The 27,124-nt window shown below is 45.3% G+C and overlaps 1 protein-coding gene across 1 annotated transcript; it reads right to left on the bottom strand.

The window, feature by feature from the left end:
• Positions 1–739: 739 nt before the first annotated feature.
• Positions 740–27,047, bottom strand: USP35 (ubiquitin specific peptidase 35). Its single transcript, XM_059465892.1, has 11 exons — positions 27,000–27,047; positions 17,068–17,764; positions 15,779–15,914; positions 11,900–12,029; positions 10,388–10,489; positions 8,357–8,515; positions 7,418–7,611; positions 7,203–7,296; positions 5,520–5,626; positions 3,504–4,719; positions 740–2,328 (listed from the first exon to the last, which is right to left on the bottom strand). Exons 2-11 carry the CDS (start codon positions 17,747–17,749, stop codon positions 2,158–2,160), a joined length of 2,991 nt encoding a protein of 996 aa, XP_059321875.1. The 5' UTR covers positions 17,750–17,764; positions 27,000–27,047; the 3' UTR covers positions 740–2,157.
• Positions 27,048–27,124: the final 77 nt, after the last annotated feature.

The following is a 27,124-nucleotide window of genomic DNA, read 5'->3' as shown; positions in this document are numbered from 1 at the left end:
ATTTGCTGAGTCCAAAAGGGAAGTCCAGTGCTAATAATTAGAGGAAATCAAGAGGGGCTAAACTGCTCAACCTCATTACACCACTGACACTCTCCAGGCTGCCATCCATGCTGAGAACTGCATGCTGTTTGCCTCTGCTCATCCCAGAAAATCTTGGGGAAAAAAAATAAGACATGCTCAGGAAAGATCTTAGCTATGATACAGCCTCTCCAACATTTTCCTTGTTGGTTTGGCTATCTGCCTTCATTACTTAGATTATGATCTCATCAAGTTAAAGACAGTCTCCTACAAAACCACCTTAAGAGAAACAGCACAGAAAATGTCTTCAGGTGATATTCCAGAGTAAAGAAAGGAGCTAGCATGACAGCAACAGGAAAACTTTTGGCAACCTCTTTGAACAGGAAATAAATAGAAGACTAGTAATAAAACCAGGAAACACTGTAGATTCTGTGACACTTGAGCTTTGGGTCTTCATTTATTTCCTCTCAGCACCTGACTTAAAAACAACAAATACACTCCACTGCTCATCTACAAGGCTCCACTATTAGTATTGTGATGTTCTTCTGGAGGGCATACAGCTCTACACTAAGGTTCCCATTCCATCTCTGTCTGATCCCCTCTTCCAAGCCACCACGCTGCAGGACTGTCCCCTGTCCTTGAGGACAGATGCCTCAGCTTCCCCATCTCTTTTTTTTGACCCATCAGCCCCATATCAATCAATACTGCAACGAGACAATAAGTCTGTATGTTGAATTAATTTCCTTTATTTATATATAGGAAAGACAATAAAAGAATATGATGGTCTACACCAGATATTTGACCCCAAGTGTCCCCTCTAGCAGACTTTCTGCTCACATTATCCATAGCAATGTCTCTGCTTTGCCTTTTCCTCCACAAAAACACAATACTCCTACCCCAATATGCCATGGTCAGGATTAGGCCTTGCACTTAGGACCTAAGGCACAAGACTCTGCCACTTGAGCCAGAGAAATCTCTACTACAGGTGTGAGGGAGGAGCAGGCAGGGGAAAACAGCTGGGGAGGGACATGGGAGGGAGCTGTGGTCCTGTAGATGTGCTGCTTGGGGCTTGAGTTGGCCATCTGCCATCAAAATCAGCCCCTGTTCCATTACTGATTTATATAATACATTGGTTTACACAGTATGTACTGATGTTGGATTGCTATAACATATCTGGTTGGGCTACTCACCTTGCAAAACAGCATTTAAAACAAAATAGATCATGAGTTTAGGGGGGCTCTGTCATCTGCTGCTCAGTTCAGGGTATCCCAATGGAAAACCCAAATTTTAAAGGGCAGATCCATCCCAGAAAGTTATCAAATGACAGCAGCAGAAAGAGTCTAATGGGGTCCTAAGGACACATCTGGAAAAACAGCTGTGTGTCTTGGCCTGCCGTGCACACTAAAAGCATCCAGAAGTCATCAGTAACACAATGGGTCTTCACTGAAGCCCAGAAACCCCAAATGCATCAGGTCAGTCTCTCTTGGCTGGAGAGGTTTGTGCCCCTCAGTCTCTTTTGGGTGTCTTGCAATAAACAAAGCAATAAAAAAGCATAAACTCCCTCTGGTTGACCTGACACTGATTGTCTTTCAAGCTCACTGCCTCACAGACCAGTACTGCTACATTTTGGCATTTTCCAGACTTTTTTCTACCTTCGGGGTTTTTCATGGGGGGTTCCCAAACCACATTAAAAAGAAATATAACAACTGAGCAGAGGTCACCCCAGAACCAACTCAGTGCCATGGGAAGGGCTGCAGACAGGGTGTGCATGGGACATCTCCATCCCTGGGGCCCTGCTGGGTCTGTCTTCCTCCCCACGCCTGTCCCTGTCACCTCCCCAGGCTAGTGGCATGGCTCACAGCAGGCAAGACATGGCTGTGATGAAGCAAAAGGGCACTTCTCCAAGCTGTTGGCAGCTGCTCATTTCTGCATTAGCTTAGGTACATTAAGGCATGAAGACCAAGTGCATAGGAAGCAGCGAGACCCTCCAGGCGCCTCCAAATCAGCCCCTGAGACCTTTTCCGTTGAAATGTTTCTCAAATCCTCCTCTGAGATGCTCACTGTTATCAGGGCAAGGAAGAGGAGCTTCTGGCTTTGGGCTGTCCCCATGGACACTGCCCATGTGGCTCAAGGCGTTGGCTAGAAGACGAGTCCATGGAAGGAGCCAGATCCACCCCCGCCCGCTGCTGGGCTGCAGCCCCCCGAGGAGCTGTCATCATCCTTGTCCCTGTCCAAGTCTCTCCACCACAGCGGGGACTTGGGCAAGGCAGAAATATAGGCGGCTCTGTTCCTTGCTTCTTTTTCCTGCTCCTGGGAGAAGGAAGGGGGGAAAATAGCACAAGGATATCAGCACATAAAAGACTCAAGTGGGGGGGTGCTCCCACCATCCCTGAGGAGCCAAGAGCCTGTAAGGTATCCCCTGGGAGCTCCCTTCAAATTAAAGTGGGGTGTGACGGCCATGTGCTCTAGAGCTCAGCAGGAGGAATGCAGCAGAACATTGCAGCTCTTCAGCGATCACACCCAGCCCTCCTGTGTCACCTGTGGGAGAGAAGGGACCCCCCAAATCGCCCCACATGCAGGTCATGTCATATGAGACACTGTTGTTTGGAAAGCATTGAGCTCCATCAGCTGAATGGAATCTGTTCTACTTCGTATTCCCAGCTCACCCATCTGCCCAGGCAAGCTGTGGATGCCCCATCCCTGGAAGTGTTCAAGGCCAGGTTGGATGGGGCTTTGAGCACCTAGGTCTAGCAGAAAGGGTCCTTGCCCATGGCAGAGGGGTTGGAACTGGATGGTCTGTAAGTCCCTTCCAACCCAAACTATTCTATGATTCTATGATAAGAAGAGAAAAAGTTAAAAAAAGAAGACTTTGTTTGCAATGGTTCAGGTGAATGTCAGAGGTGGTAGGAACAGCTAGTTACCAGTGAGTGAAGGTGGGAAGGAGAGGAAGGAGTAGGACGAAAGGAACAAGTATTTTACAATGAAGGTGGTGAGGCACTGGCACAGATTTCCCAGAGAGTCAGGAAATCTGCCTCCACCCCTGGGAACATTCAAGATCAGCCCACATGGGGGGGGGCTCTAAGCATCTGAGTTGAAGATGTCCCTGCTCAGCCTGCAGGGGAGGTGGACTAGATAGCCTTTAAAGGTCCCTTCCAATCCAAACTATTCCATCATCCTCTCTTTCCCAGGCACTTCAAAGAAAATTTTGGGCTGAACTTTCAGGAGCAGACAATAGCAAATCAACCCCAAGCACAGCCACAAGGTGTCTGGCACCAATGTCAGCGCCCAGTTTCATCAGGAACGTATAACCTGTTTATATCTGGGGGCTAAAAATGAAAAGGGATTTCTCTTCAGGGAGTTGGTGGATATCTGCAGGATTTTAACCACAGGACAGGATCCCACTGCTGCCTGGATTTGTGGGAACGTGGCCCATGAGTCAGACAGCTGCAGGACCGCACCCTGCTGTGCACAGCAGCGGGAGTTACCTGCAAGAAGAGGATGTTATCTTTGGAAATGGCTTCCATCAGGTCCTTGTGGAGGGACGGCTCTCCATGCAAGCGGCTGGCCTCAGCCAGAGCCTCGTGCAGCAGGCAGCTCTGCCGCTCCGGCCGCTGCCGGTAGAACAGGACATAGGCAGTGTCCTTGGGGAAGAACGAGGTGACGTTGCTGACCGATTCGAAGGAGGAGAAGGAAACTCTGGTGTCATTGAAGAGGTACCACTGGATTTCCAAGTCCAACTGTTTGTCAGAGGCTGGTTTTGGCACCCCATCCTGGGGCTGCCCGTGGGGGACGGTGTCAGTGCACTCCCTGGAGTAGCAGTAGTAGTGGCCACTCTCGGAGGAGATGCCTGAATGCACCACCACACTGCAGAGGTCATACACAACAGTCATGAAGCCACTCCCTGGGACAGCACCGTCCTTCCCATGCTGGCAAACCTCCTCAGTTTCCTCCGGAGCAACAAGGATGGGTAGCTTGAGCACCACAGGGATAGAGACATTGTCCAAGATCTTCTTTCTCTTCATGGTCCGTGGGTCGAAGGAAAACCGCAGCAGTGTGAGGATGAGGTAGTGCGGACCCTCTGTCAGCTCTGCCACCTTCTCAGCATCCTGCAAGGATGCACATTTCTCACAGTGGTATTTATTCTCTGCTGTCAGTCTCTCTGGGGATAGAAAATAGTTGATTAAATCTGGGACAGATCTGGAGTCCTTGGGAGCACATGCCTGCTCTCTGAAAGTTGAGAGAGGGTCTTTGGCTGCATCCACCCCAACACCATTGCCATGCAAGGGATTTGCTGCTTCTCCTTGTTCCTGGGAACCTAATGTTTCCACTGACATTGATGGGGCTGCATGGTCACTGGCCATGGGGGCCTTCCTCTGGATCCAGGGAGAGCCCATGAACTGGCCTGCATTTTCTGGAGGCTCAATGAACTGTGGGCCAATTTCTTCCACTGGTAGAATAGGTGTGCTCCCATGCACATTCCTGTCCGATGGAGGAAAAGCCAGGGACAGGTCTGTGAAGACTTCTTCTCGGGAGGAAACATTCAGGCACTTCAAGCAGCGGATCTTTGTCATCATTTTACCCCCAAACATCTTCTCAATCAATGTCTTGTTTAAGTAATGATGCTCCACCGCCTGAGGCATCAAGCTGGATTCCTTGAGTTTCTGGTAGATCCTTTTTCCAGTTTTTTCCTCTTCATGCAATCTTTGGCAGGGGAGAAAAGGCTGTGTTATGCATCAATACAACACCAAGAGGCAGTTTCTAAAGTAGGGCTCCTGTTCTTCACTGAAAGTAGTTAATCCCAGTTAACCTGCCTGTACCCAGGGGTCTGATGCGTGGGAAAAAGGTGGGAAAGAGTCTGACAGGATTTGGGAACCTGAAGTACTCATGTGCCACTGACCACATACTTCTAGAAGGATCATTGGGACACCAGAGATTTGATATTTCTAGGTAAAGGCAAGAATCAATATTTTACAGAGTAGGCTGAGTGGCTTGTCAGGTGAGTCTCTAAGGTTGGTACAATTTTAGATTAGGTATCAGGAAAAATCTCTTCACTGAAAGGGTGAAGGGAGTCAGACATTGGAACAGACTGACCAAGGAAGTAGTGAAATCACTGTTCCTAGAAGTGTTAAAAATGTGTAGAGGTGGCATTTAGGGACATGATTTAGTGGTGGACTTGTTAATGGTTGGACTCAATGATCATAGGGGTTTTTCCAACCGTAATGACTCTGTAATTCTATGAATTCCTTGTGTCCTCAGAGCACAGGCAGAAATTTTCAAGTTGAACTAAGTTCTGACCTAACCCCTAAAATTGTCCAAACAGGGTTTCATTAGAAACAGAATTTCATTTCAGACCATTCTCACTATCCCAACCCTCCACTCTCCCAGCTCCTCTGGGTCCCAGCCACGTGCCCTGTTTGCATGTGGGTTAGCACTAAACACTACACTGGGGTTTGGGGACGCCGTTGTGACCAGGCCCCAGGATGACGGCGCTCGTCACGTACCGGTCCAGCAAATACTTGAGGTACTCTGAGCAGTCCTGCTGAGCTCCAGGGGTGAACCAAGGTGGCCAGGAGGCAGAGAGGAAGCTCTCAGGGGAGATGGCAGGTCGCTGGCAGCAACACAGAAGAAAAGCATTTAATCCTAGAGATTTTTCCTCAATTCCCAAAGGGGGATGGAGAGAGGAGAAGAGTGGTTTTTTAGGTGGTCCACTGGGAGCACAGTGTTCTGTGCCTGATAAGATCCCTTTTTTCCCCCTACAAAGGCTAATCCCAGTGCACAGGAAGACTTTCTTGGTTTGCTGCAAGCCAGGATGGTAAGGATGAATTTCAGACATTATTCTATGTATACTTCTATAAAATAAACACATGGATATGTGTTTATCATTCAATTTTTAAATGGTTTATTGACCTGACCCAGATAATTCTACTTAATTCAGCCTGAATTTAATTTGCTGCTCCATTTAATTTGATCAGGATCTCTCTCATGAAATCCTTTCATAAAAAAAAAAAATCAACCAAAAACCAAAACCAAAACCGAAACAAAACAAAGAAAAACCAACATCAAACCAAAACAAAAAAACCACTAAACTTTCACCCAACATTCTGATCACTGCAGGCAGGTAATCTGCGTTACCAGATAACGTAACTGCTGTCATTAGGAAGCAGATATTTAATTAATATGGAAAAAGACCCATTTTTAGAAAAAAGGTAACTTCAAGAACAACCCAAAGAATAAAAATAACCAAAAGGAAATTAACAGGAAACTATAACCATCAGCTACACCACATGCTTCTGTACTAGCTCATCACAGAACACAGACACCCGAACCTGCCATCAAAACCTAGATTCTACTATTACTCAATATTAAATTTTACAGGATGTCTATATTTCCCCCTCAGGTCATCTGTAGTGACATAATACCACAATGCTACCAGCCAGCTCTGCCAGTCAAGGCTTGGGAAATGAAGAAGCCTGGATGACTTGCTACCCAGCAAGGGAAAATTCACTGCCTTTCCAAAATCTTGTCTTTCTAGGGACAGAAAGATATATTTTCAAGAGAATAATTAGATATGACCTAGCTGTACCTCCAGAAGTCACTCCATTAAATTTCACATTTGCAATGGGAATATTTACATTTACTTAAGGGTGTTATTTTTATTTTACCTTCCTCACATACAGAGGATTCAACAATCTGGAATCTAAGTGGATTTTTATAATTATCCTTTTAACAAAACCACTTTTAAAGCAATTTTCTCTGATTGCTAGTGCTTTGCTGGGCAGCAGTGGGACAAGGGAGCTGCTCCAGTCTTCTCCCTTGCTGCACAGCAAGAAACAAAGCCTCTGCTTCACACCAACAGGCTTCTCAGCTGACCACAGATGTAAACTATTACCTAATGGACTTCATTGTCAAAAACATTAGCTATGACATCAGCCCAGCCCAAGAAGACCACAAACTAAAGACAGGCAGCCTGGTGTGAACACAGTCCACTTTCATGGGTGATAGGAGTTTCCCTCCACCTCTCCCAAAATTAGCCTCCTTTATACAAACAAAATTTGTCCCATTACAAAATCCCACCAAGATCCACAGCTCCTTATCAGCACGTTGGAGCCAGCAGGAAGCAACTTGGAGACGAGCCTTTCCGCAGCCGACAGTCCAAACAAATAACTAAAACATGAAATAATTACCTGACTGTGCTCCAAAAATGCAAAGAGCCACTGGAGCTTTGTCATCAGGGGCTGGGAGTTGCCCTCAGTTAAATTCAGCACCGAATGCCGAAAGCTGTGAAAGAAAAGCAGAGATGCAATCTGTGAGATGGAAAATCAGTGTGGAACATGCAAGGCTGGAGTGACAAGCAACCCCTGGAGCAGTCCTGAACGGGAGCAAGGGAGGAGAAACTCACTCTGAAGCCATGAAAAGAGATTGTATGATGCTGTTCATGTAGCAAGTGTTTCCCAAGTTAATTAACCCAATCTTTCCTGTCTCTGATTTAGATGCCAGGCGTGGGTAGAAGGAGGCCAGCTCGTTCTTCTGGGAGGTCCAAGCATTTTGTCCCAACAGGTGTTTAATCCGGTCTTCATTTGGAATCGGGAGAGCCTTGGAAAGAGAGATCTGTGTTACAAATCATCATCTGTCCTCTCAAGGGCAAGCTGAGGGCAGGCACTAATCCCTTCCCTCTGGTACTAGTGACAGGGCACAAGGAAACAGCATGAAGCTATGTCAGGGGAGATTTAGGTTGGATATTAGGAAAAGTGTTCAGCATGGGATGGCTGGACACTGGAACAGGTTTCCCAGGGAAGTTGTCATGGCACTAAGCCAAGAAGCATTTGGACAATGGTCTCAGGCACCTGGTGTGATTCCTGTCCTGTGCAGGGTCAGGAGTTGAACTCGATGATCCTCGTGGGTCCCTTCCAACTCAGGGTATTCTGTGATCCCATGACTGACGTTTTCCCATGAAGAAATAGTAATGGGCAACTGCAAAACTCCTCTGCTAGAGACATTCACACAACTAATTTTCCTGCTCTTCACATGAACCTTCCTCCATGCACAGAACAGTTTACTTGTTTGTATTAGTCCTTTAGAGGCATTTCAGAATAAAGTTATAGCTAAAACCTACAGGCACCATCAGGACTTCTGCAGGCCCACCATTTGAGAAGTAACTTCCTTCAACCTGCCTACACTGGGCTCAGACTCCGAATTTTAATCCCCTTTCTTCTACCACCATCTGAGTTGTTGAGGTCAGGATATCCCTACCAGTGAGACAGTCCCTCTATTCTAGCTACTGACAGAGATGCCATTCCATATGGAAAGCAGTAAAATGACTGAGAAGGGCATGACTCACTTTAACTGCTTCTAGGACTGGTTCATAGAGGTCTGGGAATCCTGAGAAGCGGAAGAACATGCAGTGGATGAGCTCAGCCAGCTGCTCCAGGGAGCTGGTTGCAGAATTGGAATCCTCCTTCTTCAAAGAGGCCACCAGCCTGGGGATGTGAGGGAGTAGCTGGAAAAGAAAAATTCACTAGAAAAATTACTCCACGTTATTCACAGAGTGTTAATACATTTAGGGGAATGAAATTCACCTGCAGGCAGAAAAGACAGTAAACAGGAGTTAATAAGGACAATAAACAGGACTTCAGTGCCACTCTAGACTTCACCCTTCACCCTTTGAACTCAACAGCAACTCTCTTGTAGATTTTAGCAACCTTAGAGGGTTTTCTGTTGCATGACACCTGCAGGTTTGTGCTGCTGCTTTGCTGAGCTGCAATTGCCATTCTTTAATCTCCCCTAAAGCCCACATCCACGGTGGAAAGGATATGCTGACTGCCAAGTGCAGGGATTCAAACTTGCAAGGTAGGTAGATGGGATTAGCCTACAAGAAATGTTGTCTACTGTGCTCTTAATTTTATACTGAATACACTGTACTGGAATTGTTATGGTGGGATGGGTAGCAACAGGCATATAAGCAGCACAGTCTTTATTTTTCATCTCAAAAACGTAAAAATGCACGAACAGATGCAAATGCAAATGATCCATTGCTCACGGGCACCCTCTGCTGACCCTGCAGCTGCACACAGAATTAACAACCGATTTCCAACCCTGCAGATGTGCTACAGTGACCCAGGCAGTTACACAACCTATTTCATATTTATATTTGAAGTTATTTTTAGCCCAGTGTAATCCTGGAGAAAAGTATCAGGACCCCATTCCAGCCATTTCCAGATCATCTCTTTCTCACTTGGTCTTCTTCTCCTCTTTTCCTTTCCCTTCAAAATGTTGAGATTTTAACTATTTCCCTTCCAACAGAAAAGGTTGTTGGGGAAGAAGATCAATTGCAGCACCTTTTTGTACATCAGAATTTTGCCAAGCTGTGATGTGAACAATTCTCAAAACCCTTCCAAAGTGCCAGGGCAAACACAAAAAGACATGGTTTGGCCCTGTTGGGTTTTGGGTTTTTTAAATAAAGGAGGAAATTTATGCTTATGGGCTACAGATGGAAACTTCAAGCCAAGAGCAACTCACAGCTTTTGGAGTGTTTCAAAACTTGATGTCCAACCGAAGACAACACATTGGAATTGCTCTATTTTTAGAAACCAAAGAGTTTCTCAAGAAATTCAGGTTCCTTCAAAGTATCTCCAGCTGAGGAGTGAGAAAGCATCAGTTGAAAATGTTGTCTAGCTTTGCTTTTTTATAGATTTATCTGTTCTGTGAACTTCAGGTGAAAAGCCAAATATAAGGGCTTTAACCAGAAAGTACAAAATCAAACATTAATAGGAGTAATTTTTCCATCACTGCTTTTATCAGTTCAATCACTACAAGCATGCTTTTGCCTTCAGCCTCACTTTTTAAATTCAGCATTCCAGAGGCAACACCAGCAGGAAGCAGAGCTGTGTCTTAGTGCCAACAGCAAAACAAACTATAAAATATCACTGTGGAAATGAAAAGTGGATATCCAAACATTGCCAAAAGTTGTTTTTGCTTTTAACAGAGAATTCGTGTAGTGAAGTGATCTGATCCAGTCTTCTGGTCTTGCTGCACTGATGTTGTTCAAACCTTTCAAAGACGATGCACCACTTAAAGAAATGGGTGCCACGTGTTGGTGACAATTTAAAGTCACACGTGGGATGGGGCCCACTGAGTCCAACACACAGGAAGGCACCCTCTTAGGACAAGCAAGGGCTGTTAAATAATGTATTCCCTGCCCTCCACAGTGAGGGCCCTCTGAGATGTTCTCAATGCAAAGGCTCCACCAAATGCACTCCAAAGCCAGAGTGGCAACATCTGCCACACCTTAGGTGCCCCCCTATCCCTGCTGCCCCACAGCAGGGTTACATTCAGGACAATGGCCTCAGCCAAGTGCCAGACTCAGCCTTACCAAGTGAAATGCCTCGTGGGAGTGCTGGAAGCTCAGCAGCATGTACTGCAGGACAGACAAAGCCCCCTCCCTCACAATGGGGTACAGCAGCTTGGAGAAGACCTGGTGGAGGAGAAAATAAAGCAAATGAGAAGGCAGGATGGCACTGCAACCAGCAGGAGAAAGGAACAGTAGGAAACAGAGGCACAGGGCATCTCCAATGGCCGCTGGTCTCTTCCTACTCCATGCTGGATGTTGAAGCAAGCAGCCTGTAACTAGGTCTCCAGAGTCATCTCCTGTCCTGAGCATTGGCTCAGGGCACCCTTAAAAATACTGTGTGGGTTGTCCTCACCCTTTCAGCCTTGTGTAATGCCTCTGTGACAGTGCTGCATCTCCATATCTCCTCATGAAAAAATTATGCAAGCACAGCAGAATGCTAGATTTTCTAGAACATGCCTCTTAATTTATTTAGCTATTTGGAACTTTATCACTAACCTTTCAGACAAAGAGATAAAAACAAGTATCTTTTTCAAAGGCTACATAATTATATTTGTTCTACTTTACAAAAAATACCTCTATACCCTCTACTGTTGTCAGATCATAACTTCTAAGGGTTTCCAAAAATCACATGTTATTTTATGGGCTGCGTCCCTTTCCTATGTATTAATAATGAAAGGAAAGAAAGAAAAGCCAGAGATGCTTGGCTACTGTCCCACTGCTCAGTGCACTTGAGGGATCACAAAGACAAATGCAGTTATTGATAATGTTCCAGTACTGACAATTATAGAATGATAGTATCATTTAGGGGAGAAAATACCTCTACAATCATTGACCCCAGCTGTTAACCCAGCATTTCCAAGCCCAGCATTAAGCCATGTCCCTAAGAACATAGTTTTAGTAGCTTCTATGATGACTTCTTCTGGTGGCTCAGGTGTTATCCCCATTATATGAAGGAGGGAAGAGTCGGACCACAGCATGGAAGTTCTGAAATAGTGACCAGTATCCCTTGGACAGCTTGATCACAATTTTCAGGGAGAGCAAGTACTCACTGCTGCAACAGGGGATGGCAATGGCAGCGGGGGCTTTGTCTACACTAATAAAAGAACCAAGCCAGGGCACAGGCTTGGAACTGACCTGTGACTGTGCAGGCTATTAATACACTCACTGATATGTATTTTACCTGTGCCAGCCAGCAATGACCCAGGCATGGTCAAAGGAGAGCATGTCACATTCCCAAAAGCAAGTCTTACAAGAGCTTCATAGTTTGGGAAGCAGAGTGTGTGACTGGTTTGAAAATCCTTGGCTACTTTATTTCATAACCTTTAAGATATCAGTACCTCTGCAGACCATAACCTGCAGAATCCCAGGTTGTTCTGGAGAACATCATTCCTAGCAGCAAAATCAGTATCCCTTGGGACAGCAAACTCTTTTTTCTCTATACATCTCATCTTGTCATTTGAAAGGCAGGGTGATATTTCAGGTACAAGATGGTATTTCTGTGGTTCACATTCACATTTAAAAGAGCCAACTGACCTTTTCTATTTTCGAAAGAGTGACTTCAATCAAGATGCTGAACTTTTTCACTGCAGCCAAACCCTTCAGCAGAGCAATGATCCACTTGTCTATGTTCTTTCCCAGGGGCCAGGACACCCAGTCAATCATCCTGAAATGAAACACAAACTCTTAAATAAATTTAATGCACATACCTGTAAAAGTCAAGCTCCACTCTGGGTCAAACCTCCTCCAAACTGGTGTCGAGTCACTGGGATGAGACAGGCTCTGCACAAGGCATTTCACACGTTATTCAAAGCACAAAAAAGCCTGAAGTAGAAATACCCCAATGTCACCATCACACTGTGGTTCTTCAGAGGATCAGGCCCAAGTCCATTGAGTAAAGTGGGAATTTTTTCCAAAAATTTCAGTCTAGTCAAATTCAAGCTTTTAAAACTGGTGTTGTGCTCTACATACTAGTCATGTGAGGATTTGATTGAGGTCTCTGCATTGTCACCATTAGAAAACAAATTATACTGGTTTCATCTCTGCATTGTTACTGGTAAGGAAAAAACACTCAGATTCATATATTTTAGTTTTCAGTGTGGGAGACACTGATTTCCAAAAACACATTAAAAAAACTCCACCTGGAAACTCTAATAGAAGTCAATTATTCCTGAATGTCACAGGGAAAAAAATTATTTCTAGCGATTCAACCAACATGTTGTCAAGATTCTGCAAGAAATAAGTGCTTTACAGAAGTTTCTTGTAAAATAACCTAAGTGATTACACATTGTTTCTGTCAAAATTTAATGTTAAACAACCAGGAAGCAAGTAAGACTTGGGATCTCCAAGTATCCAACTTTGCTGGCCATTTCAGTGCTTTTGATTTGAAGACACCCCAAACCTTCAGGCTACACCTCAGTTCAGCTACCTTAGTCAGTTCCTTTTACTTATAAATCTGTATCTTATGCAAAATAAAAGAAGGGAAGATAGATAACTAACCACCACAAGGCAGAGTAGGAATTAGTGAAGTTTACAAGGAACTGGAAAAATGAAACTCTAGTCAGTAAAAAAAACCTGAAAAGCAGAATATGTTGGTGTTGAAAAATAATAAAAGTCAAGCCAAGGTGGATAATAAAGCAAATGCCAGAGAAGCTTGCACAGACATTTGCACCGCAGGAGAACAAGGAATGCCATGCAATCCCTGCATGTGAAGATGCAGAGCTGTCAAGCATCACCAACACAAGAGGAAGATCAAGGAGTCACAAGGAAGACCCTGAGGATTAGAAATGTAGAACTGGAAGGAAATGTATTGATTCAAAAGGCATGCAAGGCACCAGAAATGGAGGCTACAGTAACTCATCTGCCTGAAGACAACCAGGCAGATGCCAGGTGATTACAAATTCCCAGTGTAACAGCAGCCATGGAAAGGACCATCACCACCTGTGGTGCAGAAAGAAAGGTGTTCTCCATAGCAAAACAATGACCTCAGGTTGTGGTCAGGCTGCCATGGTGAACATGGTGCACAAACACCACCATCTGTGCCCAAGACCAATGAACTGTGTGGAAGAAATCTGTTCAGGTGGTAGGGGAAATGACGAACACTTCCTACAAGAAAAGCTTAAAATAACCTGGCTTGTTTAGCACAGCCACGAGAAAAAGCAGAGATGGGAAGGGACTGCTCTTCCTGCACCTATTGAAGGAATAAACACCAGGGAGGCAAAAGATATTTCAGCTATTTCTGTTGGCATAAGATCAAATGAACTATAAGATGGCCAGAAATACACACAGACTGGCTGTTAGAAGAGAGATTTGACCCACTAAAGCAACCCAGTGGTGGAAGAACTGTGAAAGAACAGCAGTGGAAACACAGTCCTGCTTTGAGGAGCAGAGTTGAACACTAATGAAAGGGGTCTGTAATGTCAATGCTATAAAGCAGGGAGATGGATCCAGAGATTCAAAGGTTTTTTTTCTCCCTATCTTCTTTAAACAGGCCTAAAATAACCTTATTTGATTGAAGCTATACTTTGCTAGCACTGGTAGCTAAGTTACAGTGCTGCCTGTGTTGCTACAGTAGGAAGAAATTACATTTTAAATTCACATTGCACGATCCACAAATATTTTAGTAGTGATGACCCTAATTTGACAGAAGAGTCATTGATTTGGTATGCTACATTTTTAAAAGCCTAGACCCTGATCTCCAGAGGTTGTGAGTGCCTGCATAGCTGTGAGACAGCAGATGCCTTCTGCATCCAGACCTGGGCTCTTTGGAACAGATACATCCCCAGGGGAAAAAAAAAAAAACCAAATCTGTGAGCACCTCTGACATCACAGAAGCACAATAATAGAGTTTATCTAAAAACAGACAAATTCTGTAAAAGAGCTTGTGGTGTGCACTTATGCCAGCAGGTGACAGCCTTGCTTTTTCCACCACCACTTGTTCTTTACAGGCTTGACCAGAAGTTCTACATAAGTCCAGTTTATTCCCCTGCTACTCCCAAACCCAAACTTCAGAAAAAACACTTCTGCATGCAATCAGTTTGTCAGGGATACTAGGGTAAAAGATCTTCAATTTGTACATTTTCCTTTGATTTTCTAGGCATGAAGCTCACCTATCAAACAGCCTGAGGTCATGCTGGTTTTGGGGCACTCATCTGCCATAAACATGCTGCCAAAACTTCAACATTTATCCTAAGTGATGTTAATTACATTCTGTGGGCTCTGACTAATTATTTACTCCTCCTTCTGCATGACAAAGTCTGTTTTAAGGAATGATGCTGTTGATTTGGCAATCTCTGTATTTAGACACCGGCACTCTAAGAAGATTCATCTGGAGCTTGTAGCCACAAGTGTCCAGAAGGAGAAAAAGATGGAGAAGAGGGTTAGAAACTGAACTGATAACCTAATATTTTGTCTTGGGTTGCTCTGGACTCTGGGGAAACCATGATCTTCCCCAGCAGGCCAAAGAGAAGTAACTCCTTTCTGCATACATAAACTTCCCATCAGGAATAACATGTTTCTGTCATGTAACCTTACTGGGAAGGATACACAAATCCTGTAATAAGAAGAGGAAAAAAGATGCTTCCAGTGAGATCAAGTCAGAGCAGCTCCCTTGTGTTAAGTGCACACCCCACTGCATGTGAATATCATTTGTTTAAATGGAGACCTCTAAGGGAAGCATGGGTTAAAGACAGAATCATGGAATAATTTAGGCTGGAAAATATCCTTAAGATCTTTGAAGATACACCTAAGCAAGTGCAGAGCCAGGCACTGGAGCACAGAAGAACTGTAGGACTTTGACATAAGAGTGCAAAGAAGAACCTGGTGATGCCAAAGAGGGCACGGGTGCTGCAAAGACCAGGTCTGGCATGTCAGGTAGCCTTTCACCCACTACTCTTCATCATGCTTTGACTAGGTCTCCACTGACTTTGTCTGTCCAGCTGCAGCACACCCACCTGACAAAGGCCAAGGTGGGACCTGGAAACAGCTGGGCATACCTCCCTCACGTAAGTCTTTAGCTGTGACTGGTGGCTTAAGAAGATATCCTTCTGAAGGGAGACAGAGATCATAATGAAATCATGAAAATGAGATTTTGGGGAAGAAAAAGGCCTCAGTAGCTTCAGGGAAAAAAAATCAAACCTCTTCAACATAGCCTATATTGGACATCCAATAATGCAATTATTTATAAGAAATTAAACTAAATTAAGCCAAACAAATATAATAATAGTCATAATCATAATAAAAACCACTCTTTATTCTAGTTCTCTAGGGCCTCAGGGCTAGAAGAAATGATACAGAAGTTTTCCTTTCCCCTACACACTCCTCACCAGGCAGCACCAGCCAAGCTGTTTGGGCTAAAACCACACGGGGCATTTCTCCAAACTGAGTTAAAGCTTTCACTCCCAAAGCCTCTCCTACCTGCCAATGGCCATCATCATTTGCACATCAGTGATGCTGTCATCATTGGTCAGGTTTCTTATGACGCCATCCATGAGCTCCAAAGGGACAAACTGAACCACGCTGGCCAAGGCATTGGAGGGCGCTTCCTGTTCCTCTGCAAGAGAGGGATCACCCCCAGCAATGAAGATGTTAGTTTACAGGAAAAACAGGCACACTAGGTCATTTCTTGTCCTAAAAACCAAGTAATTTCTGCCCACAAAAAATAGAATAATAGAATTGTTTAGATTGGAAAAGCTTTCAAAGATCAAGTCCAACCCTGAACCCAGCACTGCCAAGTCCACCACTAAACCACATCCCCATATGCCACATCCACACATCATGGAGCAGATACTGAGCTGCTTCCAACAAGCAGTGTAGAGTCCACCATTGGCTGTGCTAGGAGAATAATTCCCCAGATCCCAGTGCAGCACATAATGAAGCTGGATTTTAGCAGATGGCTGCTCCCTTAAGCCATATGTAGTCCCAAGGGAGGAAGAGATTACAGGCACATGTTTGGCCCCACTCAGGTACCAAATTTCCTCTGCTTGCTCTCTTTTTACTAAATATTGCAAATAATTGCAAAAGGATGCAACTGCAATTTTGCCTGCCTGGAAATGGGCCTCCTTCTAATGGATGAGGCCGTCATACTGAAAAACCCATCTCCTGTTGTCTCAGGAATAGCTAAAGCAGGAGCTCACCAGCCTTTCATGGCACAGGTACCTCCCAAAAACCTTCTGAAACCCTCCACAATAACCTAAAAGCCCCAGAAGTTGAATAAATATTCTATGTCTCACCCTAAGATGCAACCAGTCTTCAGAGAGTCAGTAGAGCTTCATACCTCTAGGTCAGTGAGAAATAACTGCTTAGCTTTATCTCTGGTAGGGAGCAGGCTGTGGGGCACCACCAAGTCAGCCAAAAGAGAGTGGCATTTCTAAAAGCTCTCAAGTTCCACTCTAACAAGCTACAGATAAGATGCTTTCCCTTAAGCCCAGCTGATGTTGGAAAGTGCTGAACACAAACTTATGCTGCAAATGCTTCGATCCTGTTAACAGCTCCCATCTGCAGACTCCGTCTGGTTTCAGGGTGATATTGTTTTCCCAGCTCAGAACCCTGGTAACTTTTAGACATGCTTGTCTGTTATATTTCATCTGCAGCTGCATTTCTGTAGTGGATGAAAACCCTGCAAGATGTCAAACTCATTGAGTTTGACTTCATCAGAGCCAACACTTACATTCCCAGCCTTTTTAAAATTATTATTTTTAAATTACCTGTTGAAGAAATGATAGTGAACAGTTCTTTCAACGAGGGCAGGATGGCTGAGGTCTGAGTCCTCCAGATCCTCTGCAGCAGACCACTCACTTTGTTCACCTGCTCCAAAAACTCCATGATCTCCTCTTCCCCCTCGGAGACGCACTGGAACTGCCCGATGCACCGGATCAGCTGCTGACAGAAGAGGAGCTGGTGCTTTCCTGTGGGAATGCACTGGGGATGCTGCGTTAGAAGTTTGCTGATCTTCGCACACTGCTTGGGGCTGGGCCTCTCGCACACTTTCCGGAGCACCTCGATCCTCAATAAGCTGAAGATGCTGTTTGCTGATGGGCTTTCCAGGACAAACTGCAGTCCTAACTGGATATAATCAAGGACATAATGGCTTCTCTTCCCCAGAGGTCCATAGCCTTCCTGGAGGAGACTCAGCAGGAAGCGGACGTTGAAGAACTCCTCAAATTCCTCTGGGTGATAGTGGCCATAGACCTCCAAAACCTCTTTCCCAATCTCTCTTTTATACTTGGTGTCCCCAGTGAGATAAAGCTTGGTCGACAGCTCCAGCATGGACCAGCACTGCTCACTGTCCATGGGCTGCTTCGATGCCTCGATGACGCGCCTCACAAGCCCTTGCTTCACGTTGTTGGGGTAAGAGGACATCACTACAGCTTCCAGTATCTTATCCATCTCTGCTCCCTGCTCCTAAAAGAGAGGGACAGAGCAGCAGGTTAGTTCAAGGAGGGTCTGCTGAGCTTTTAAGCCCAGGCTGGGGCAAGGGAGGCCAAAAAACCAGAGCTATCTGGAACCACTCTGAAGAGGGTAATTCTTGTGGCTTTTTCATGTAGCATTCAGAAAGGTTTCCACTCTGGTGATGTTTGACTGAGACTAAAGACCCCAAATGGAATGGATACACAAAGATACAGAACTTCTTCTGATTACTCACAGATTTTTGTCTTGCAAACAACTAAGTACACACCCACAGAAGGCACAGTGGGGAATTAAGGGAGCCAAGGTCTTACAGTGGTGTCTCCTCGCTCAGGTGTCCTCAAGAGGCAGAGATAGTCCCAGAGATTGTCTTCACATTCAGGGAAGGAGAGAACAGCCCTGGGAAGCAGAGGTGGGATTGCAGCCTCTCTGTGCAATGGCAGGGGTGTTTGTTTAACATTTACACCGTGCTGCCAGCCACTCCATCTGAGTGGTGCAGTCTTGGCCGCTCCCCAGGGACCTGCCGCATTTGTATGCGGGACCAAAGCAAGCGGGGAGAGAAACTGCAGAGTCAGGCAAAGTTTCCCATTTGTCACAGCCTGAATTCACCAGCTATTGCTGGTGAAAAAAACAAGGAATTCCCAAGGAAAAGCTCAGAATAACATTTATAACCAGTTGTTGGATGCACTACTGCACAAAAGAAATAAAAAACAAAAAGCCAAAAAACAAAACAAAACAAAAAACCCCACCAAAAACTAAACCATTATAGAGTGATAAAATTAGACAGTCAGGATTTCTTATAATGTATTACAGGGACTAAAAAGGCTCATCCACAGCAGGTCCCCCCAGCACAATGCACTGCACAAATACACATTTGGAGAAGGTCCCTTCCTGCCTATAGCCTAAAATGAGCCACACTCATCTGACCAGAATAATAATTCCCACCTTTTTGTTCCTCAGCTCCCTAATCTGTGAAATGAGAACAACATGCACCAGTTCCTAGTGGGACTGGTGGAAAGATCCTTCATTAGCACTTGAGAATCATTTGAAGTTTTTCAAGTTGGGGTTACAAAGAATACATATGCAGATGACATGTACCCCAAGTATGGTTTTTACAGATGACAGCCAGAAGAGACCTCAGCAGATGCCATCCAAAGACCATGCCATCCCTGGAGAAAGCCTGTATCTGAGCCAGAGAGTATCTTAGCTCCTGGTAGACAGCTGCTTGAGGGTGGAGGAGTAAAACCGTGCCAGACACAAACATCAAGCTTTGACTCACAGCTAATGGGCTGGGAAGCCTTCCTACTTCACTAAATATCACCCCTTCCCATCATTGCTTGCCCACAATCTCCCAAGATGACAAAAAAACCATTATCGATAAATATATATACATATATATATATATATATATATATATATATATATATATAGCCACCTCCAATCCAGCAATGACCACAGGCTACATTGCAATTCCTCTCCAAGAACCACTTTGCCCTTTCTGGCCCCTGCCTGCTGACTCATACATTCCTCTGCTCATGTGCTGGATTTATTTTTCTCCCATCAAGCACTATTGCTGCCTTCCCTGCAACAAGCCATGGCAGAGCTATTGCTCTCCATCACACTGTTTCCCCAGGATAGAATATATAAGCAGGACTCCTGAGGGACCAGCCTGCATTAAACCAGTGGGAAACGAGGACAAGATAAAAGGGGAAAACAAAATCCCACAGATAATGTCTTTTCACCTCAACAGAAAGTACCACAGTGTCAGCAAAGGCTAAAAGTCAACCTGGAGAGCAGATGGGGCTTGCAGACAGTCCAAAATCAGGAGGAGCATTTGTCCTTGCTGTAGCTCAGGGGCTGCCTTGGCCAAACACAAACTGGCACTACCTGCAGTCAGGCTGGTAGCCCTTTCACCTCCTCTCTGCAGGTTCCCAGACTGATCCCAGACACCCCAGTCATCTGGCACATAGATAAGGGGCCAGGAGGAGATAGGAGGATCTACAGTGCTCATTGGTTATGTCTCACTATGACTTCCCTGGAGCAATCCACGCTGAGCCAGGCAGAGTGATTTGGAAACACCACACAGGCAGGATGGTCAAACAATGGCTACAGCTCTTTTAGACCTAACCCCACAAATCACCACAGTCCCCTGGTGTATGTGGTGTTGGGTGCTCTCACTGTCTCTCTCAGGTGGGATGGCTGCCCACCACTGTCCCCACTATGATGGTGCTTTTAGCTACTTTAGCATTGCCAAACCTCACCAAGTTTTTGATGCAAAGAGTCTAATTTCATCTAAATTTGAGATAAACTTGCATCTCCTAAAAGGGCTTGGTTCTTCCTCAGGCTGATGACAGAAAGGGACAGGAGGATGGGCTTCCTCAATATTGCTGCCTGGAGTGCAACAGGGTCATGTCTGACATTGTGTAGTAGGACAAGGCTGAAACAAACTCCCTCCACAGTCAATAGGCAAACAAGTCCCAAAGGACCTTCTTCCTCAGCAGGAAACATCATAATGACTTATATGGACATAAGGACCTTGAAGACACACAGAGAGAACCACGTGAGTTGACCCTGTGGTGAAGGGTCCATGGTCTCCTCACCAGTGAAGGGCTTTGCAGGACAAGGCTGGGCTTTAGCTAATACAGTCCCACCTGCACCTCTTCAACCACCAGTGAGAGGGGACAAACAAGCCCATGGTTCTGCTGTGTATTAGGGTAGACCAAACTGCTCCCTGGGTGTGGGCCAGACAAGGCCAGGATGGAGGATGTTAGCCAGTCCCTACATTACAATCTGAGAATTACATTAAAGCAACATTTAAGTGGCTTTGTAATATGCAATAATAAATATTATAGTCTTAAAACTACACTAAAAAAGCATTTAAACTAAAAGATCATTCACATGTCAAAGGCTAGGAATTAAGAAGGCTAATTCAAGACAAGCACAGTTCCAGATGCTTTCAGAGCAATATTATTTTAAGCAGCTAATATTAACTTTTTTCCCCCCCAAGACCTCCGTGGAAAGTGAGTCAGGGTTTGCAGTGGAGGAGTAAAGTGCTTTGGAGTGTTGTCTGTAAGATCTCTGTCTCATTTGTTGTAGAAATTGGAAGTGTGTCATAAATAACCCAGGGAACTGCAGGGGAGGGAAGGACAGTTCACTGTCGAGCAGCTAATGCTACCTTGGAGATCTGGTCCCTGGTTCTCTTCTGTTTAATACTGAAATAAAGAGACTAAATATTCAGACAATCAGGCTTCTATAATGAGTGTTCCTGAAGTAGAACAACCTTTTGCACTTCTTCCTCACCAGCATTAACAACACACTGAAGAGATGGAAGGATTGGGTCATTCCTGCCTACAAACAGAACTGAGTTCCTGGAACATACAAGGATGAAATAGAAAGTCAAAGAGTTAATTATTAAACTGAAGAGTCACATTGAGGTTCCCATCTGTTTTGTAGCTCTCATAAAACACAGAGTACACAATATGAGCTTTGAAGTGAAAAAGAAAACATCCCAAGAAATGGCAAAACTCTTTTGCTACCCCAGTGAATGACTGGCAGGAATAACACATGCAAAATCACAGAATGAGGAGAACCTTGGGAGGTCTCTAGCCCAAACCCTGCACAGCTGAAATCAACCCCAGCTGCTCAGGGCTTTATCCATTAAGGTCTAGAAAATATTCCAGGATGGAAATAATACAACAACTCTGGGCAACCTGCTCCTGTTCTAATTAGGTCATAGGGGGAAGGTTTACCCTATTTGCAGTTGGAAGCTCTTGTTTCAATTTATGTCTGTTTTTTCTCATTCACCTGCCTTGTACTCCTGGATTCATCTCCTCAATAACCTCCTTGTAGGCACTGGAGCTGTTATCTGTCAGTGCCCAGCCTTCAACAGTTCAAGGGGTTAGTCCATCCCAGCTGAGCCCATCCCCAGCATCCACCCCAAAAGACTTTGCATTTGTCCCTGTTGAATTCCATGAGGTTCACATCAGCCACAGCATGTCCTGGCCCTCCTGTTTGGCAACCCTGTCCCCAAGAATATTGACTACTCTTCAACTCTGGCCTCACTCACAAATTTGATAAAATGAATTTCATCTCCTCTTCCACATCATGAATTAAAAATATGTAAAAGGCAAGGTCCTAGGATAGTTCCAGCCTTCTTCCTACCCAATTAGCAGTCCACACATCTGTCTTTGATATAAGGATGGTGCAGGGCATCATCTCAAAATCCTTACTGACATCAAAGATGCTTGCTGACCACAAAATGGCTCCCTGCAAGGACAGACACTCAAACACACTCTAGAAACCAGAGAGAGAAAAGGAACTTAAGCAAAGAGCAGCATTGGCCAGCTTAGTGTCACTCTCCAAACTGAGTAAACTGCAAAAAAACCCAAAACCCAGTCACGGGATGAAATCACCTTTGGCTTTGCTTGTGTCTAGTTTTCATACTCTGTACTGTTTCGAGCTGTACTTAGAGTTCTCTTCTGCCCATTCTTCTTCTTTAATTAGGATTCATTTCAATTGAAATCTATCCAATTCCTTCTAAAACAATTCATTCCTTTATCCCTGCCAGCAGCAGATTTCCAGTAAAGTCTCCTTAGTACTTTTTGCAGAATGTGGTACCAATTCCCACACCCTAGGTCTTTAAAAAGCTCTGAAAACATAGATGCAAAGTGTACCTTACCTTTAGGGAACCTTAGTAATAAATTCAGCACATTTCCTACAATAGCATCATAGAGACTTTGATAAATACCACTAAAGAAGGAAAAATAACTCCCACCATCCAAATGTAGAGTGATACATAAAGTGGTTTGCCTCTGACTTACAAAGAAGAAAAATATCTACGCCCCTGAACTCCCTGGAGGTGGGGAAGTGCAGAAATGAGACTCACCTTTTATTGTCCTTAACTCCTGCCAAAATGGTTTCTTTTATGTCAGCCAAGACATTACTGCTATTCCTGCTGCATCCTCCAGGCAGCCAGGCAATTAGGGCTCAATCCTGCAGCATGCTGAGCTGCTGCAGGATAAAAGGGAGCTCACATAGTGCCTAGATAGGCACTATCAAATAGACACAAAAAATACTCTGTTCTCTAAAATTTCTACAAAATTTGCCATGACTTGGTATACAACTTCCTGCAAGGACCAGCCCTGTTGTCACCTCTCTGGGTCTGTTTTCCAGAAATATCGAAGTAATTGTGTAATAACTTTTTTTTTTTTTTGGCAGAGAATAAATGTCCAATGAATTCATAGGCAAAGAGGTTTTTTCTTTGTTCAAAGTACATCTCTGTTCATCCAGCTAAGAAGGGGAAACCACAGCCTGCACATCATTACCACATCTAATAGATACTCATGTTATTGTAGCAATATGAAAACTGAGGCACATCTAGACCATGGAATCATAGAATGGATGGAAGGGACTTAAAAACTATCTAGACCAAAGCATTTGCACAAGGAGATGGAATAGGCTGTGACAGTGCCAGCAGCCAAGCCTCTCCAGACCTGCAAATACATTAATGGCAATGCTCCACTGTCCTTTGCTTTCAGCTGCTGAGTTGAACCCCATAAAGTGGCAAGGCAGAGCAGAGCATCAGGGTAATTTTCATGAGATCTAAGCAAAAAATCAGAGCTAATAACTGCAGAAAAATCCCATTAAATAGCCCTTTAGAAAAAGAAGAAGAGACTCTACCCATTTGCAGTCATAACAAGGAAAAAAATGCCAGCACAGAAGACTGGCTGAATTTTTTGCATATGATTATAATCTGCCTTTTTAAATTTACCTTTTCTTTTCAAGGAGATCACATATTCCTTGCTTCCTGTCCCAGACTGTTTTCCAGTGGCAGATTGCATTCCTGTTGTGTGTCTCCTACTCACTAGAGTTAATTACTTTTGGCTGACGAGGCTCTTCATGCTTTTTATCCTCGGAATCAGAACTGCCCTTTAGTACAGCACCGATGGAGATTGTCCTTCACCACAGGCAGCAGATTTGGAACAGGACATTGCCCTGCACCACAGGCAGTAGCAGATTTGGAGCAAGAGGCTGTCCCCACACTCTGCAGGACAGTAGCTTTCAGTTCTCTCCAGAGAGTGAAGGTTTATTTAAGGCATTGTCACCCAGCTGGACTGCTGGCATTTTGCATGGCTTTGCATGCAGGAGCTCCACCTTGGGAACAATGAGTTCCTCTCTTGTGGCCAGGCTCTTTTAAAGGTCTCAAAAACATAACCAACCAGAAGATACCTATTTGCAATCAGCCTAAATTTATCATATAGCAGTCCCTACCTTTTAAAAAATTTGTTGATACTTTAGACCCACAGATCACTGCAAACCCTTTTCCTTTTTTCTACAGTGCCATGTATTTCATAGTTCTTTTTTTCCTCTAAAACATCATAAATATGTTTGACCACATCATACAATTCTATCAGCCCTCTCCAACTGACAACAGTGCTGGGCAGGCTGCCCTATCTCAACCCATCTATCTTACCTACCCTATCCTGCACTCTTATTTCTTCAGTGCTTCTTCTTTGATCCCTTTGGTGCACACAGATCCCCAAGTTTCTTCTCTTGCTCTGTTTTTTGCTGTTTGGTACTCAGTCACCAAATAAAAAAAAAGGCTTTGGCTGGATGTCAAAGCAATCAGTGCACCACCAAATAAAGCCTATGGCTCTTTCATCCTCTTTGTGCAGACTGCTCCTCCCAGCTCCATTCCTCCCCTTCAGTCAACAACCACAAACACACATCTCTAGTATCTACTGGTATCCTTTTCCAACAAAGCATCTCAGAACCATCACTAGCTTATTATCAACCATCCTGGTACGGATACAGAAAGCAAGACACAAGGAATTAAGTTCCTCTCTCCTTTGAAAACCAGCAGGAGAGAAAGGGTCATGAGGCAAGGCTTGCTCAAACCACCAGACCAGCAGTGACACACCACTGGTTCTGCGGGTAAGCCCAGCACCAGCTCCACACAAAAATAACCCACTACAGCTGCTTTTGATCTCTCTGAATTTATTTGACATCAGATGGCCAAAAGCTATGTTCTGCCCGCAATAGGTAAGTTTTTCCCAGTTTTCCTCCTCACATCCTCCAGTTGAAGGTATCTTCCTTTTCTTTCCCCAAAAGACTTCTGCTTTCCTGCTTAGCTAGAGCTCTTAGCCTGGGCTGTGACACCCTACTTCCATAAGGCTTTATGCTGGGAGTGCCCAGATCCTGCACTGACCTTCAGGCCAAGGTCCTCTTTATCAATGTCCCTGGAGATGGTAAATACATCTACTCCGGAAAGCTGGCTGTTTTCCTGAAGGTATTTATAGCATTAAAATCACTCTTCTTTCTTCAGGTTTCTGTCTGCTTTTGTCTCTGTATAGAAATTAAAACCCTGGATATAACCCAAGGAAAAACCACGTCCTGTTCACCAAAGCATACCAGACTGAGGGCGGGTACTGCCAACGCTGCCTTGGATTCATCAGACACTGATTCACTGCTTGGAGACAGAGATCTCCAATTTTTGGTGGTGCCTTCAGGAAAGGAAAAATAGGCAATGATGCCCATTTGAGACTTCAGTTTCCCTCCAGCCCCAAATATATTTGGCTTTGCATCTGCCAATTCAGAAAGCAGGAATGCACAGTGAGACCATGATAAACTTTATGGACTCCATCACAAAGGTGCCCAAAGCATTTTGAGACCCCTTCTCAGGTGAAAGCTCAGTTGCATCCTTTCAGTCTAGGTAGGGCATGCTGTTGAAATTTCCCTGCCACCAGATGCAGCATGGTCTAGTGGAGCTCCCAAAGTGCTATGAAAACATCATAGCAGTGCAAATATTCCAACATCTGCTTTCACTCTTCAGTAACACCTGCAAAGTCCAACTGGAGCAGATCTAACCTGAAACTGGATTGGGTCTCAGCTAATCTGAATTTGACCCTCACTTTTAGAGTCTTTGGCTCCCTATCACATGGGAACATCCCAAGGCGTCTCTCCCCAGGTCAGCTTCCCTGGGGAAAACCTGAATCTGTCTTGGCCAGTTTGTTATAACAAGATGCTGCCTTGTAAACAGGTTTGTAAAGCCCTGCAGGGAGTGGAGGAGTGCACACACCCCCACTTTCCAATGTTGCTCCTGTATTTCTCCCTCCAAGCATTCACCTATAGCCTGATTCCCAAAAAGCCAAATGCCAAATGCCAAATGCTCAAGAACCCCTCCTCCACCATTCCCTTCTGCACCCTGACCACAGAGCATACCTCTGTCCAAGCATCTCTCCGGGAATCCCAAAACCCAGCCCTTTCTCCCAAACTCCTCCCTACAAGGATCCCTCCCCTGAGAATCCTTCCTGCATCTCAGCCTTTTCGGTAGCTCTCACCCCAACCATCTCTCTTGAACCTCCTTCCAAGCCCTCTGCTACATTGCAACCCCAGAGCATCCCTCTGAGTATCCCTCCCAAGCACCCCTACCCTTTATCCTGAGTATCCCTCCCTCGGAGCATCCCAGTTCCTGAGAACACCTACTCTATCCTAACCCTCAAACAGCCCTTACTTCCAGCTCCTTCCTGCATCCTGACCCCTAAAAACCTTCTGTATCCTGACTGCCAAGCATTCTTGCCTTTGAGCATCCCTTCTGCAACACTTTCCACCAGTACCCCTCCTGCACTGCTTCCCTTGAGCAGCCCACCTCATCCCTCACCCAGAGCATCCCTCATTTCGTACATCCCAACACCCTAAGCATCCCTTTCTCTGACTACCCTTCCTGCATCTCTTCCCCTGAGCACCCTTCCTATACACTTCTCACTGAGTACTCCTCCTGCATCCCTCACCCCGAGCATTCATCACCCCAAGCACTCCTCCTGTACGTCTTACCCCGAGCACTTCTGTATCCCTCATCCCGAGTATTCCTCCAGGACTCCTTTTCTCAACTATTCCTTCTGCATCCCTTCTCTTGAGCACCCCTCCTACACCCTTCACCCCGAGTATCCCTCCTGAATCCCTCACCCCAAGCACACCTCTCACCGGAGTATCCCTCCTGCATCCCTCACCCCGAGCGTTCCTCCTGCATCTCTCACGCCGAGCATCCCTGCTGCACCTCTTTCCCGGACTACTCCTCCTGCATCCCTTCCCCTGAGCATCCCTCCTACATCCCAAGCCCAGACCTCCGCTACTGCACCACTTCCCGAGCATTCGACCCCCCCTTCCCTGCGATCACAAACCCCCCGACCGCCCCGCTCCTGCACCCCTTTCCCTTCCGCCCGCCCCGCGTTACCTCCGGCCGGGGCCGGGATGCGGCGTGGCCGGCTGCGAGCCGCAGTCCCGGGGCAGCACTGGGCAGGGCCGAGGGCGGCGGCGAAACTACATCTCCCAGCGGGCCGGGCCGAGCCGTGCCGGGCC

The sequence above is a fragment of the Ammospiza nelsoni genome, chromosome 2 (genome assembly GCF_027579445.1).
Source record: "Ammospiza nelsoni isolate bAmmNel1 chromosome 2, bAmmNel1.pri, whole genome shotgun sequence".
In the NCBI taxonomy this organism is placed as follows: Eukaryota; Metazoa; Chordata; class Aves; order Passeriformes; family Passerellidae; genus Ammospiza; species Ammospiza nelsoni.
The sequence above is the reverse complement of the archived record's forward strand: the minus strand, read 5'-3'. Positions and strand labels throughout refer to the sequence as shown.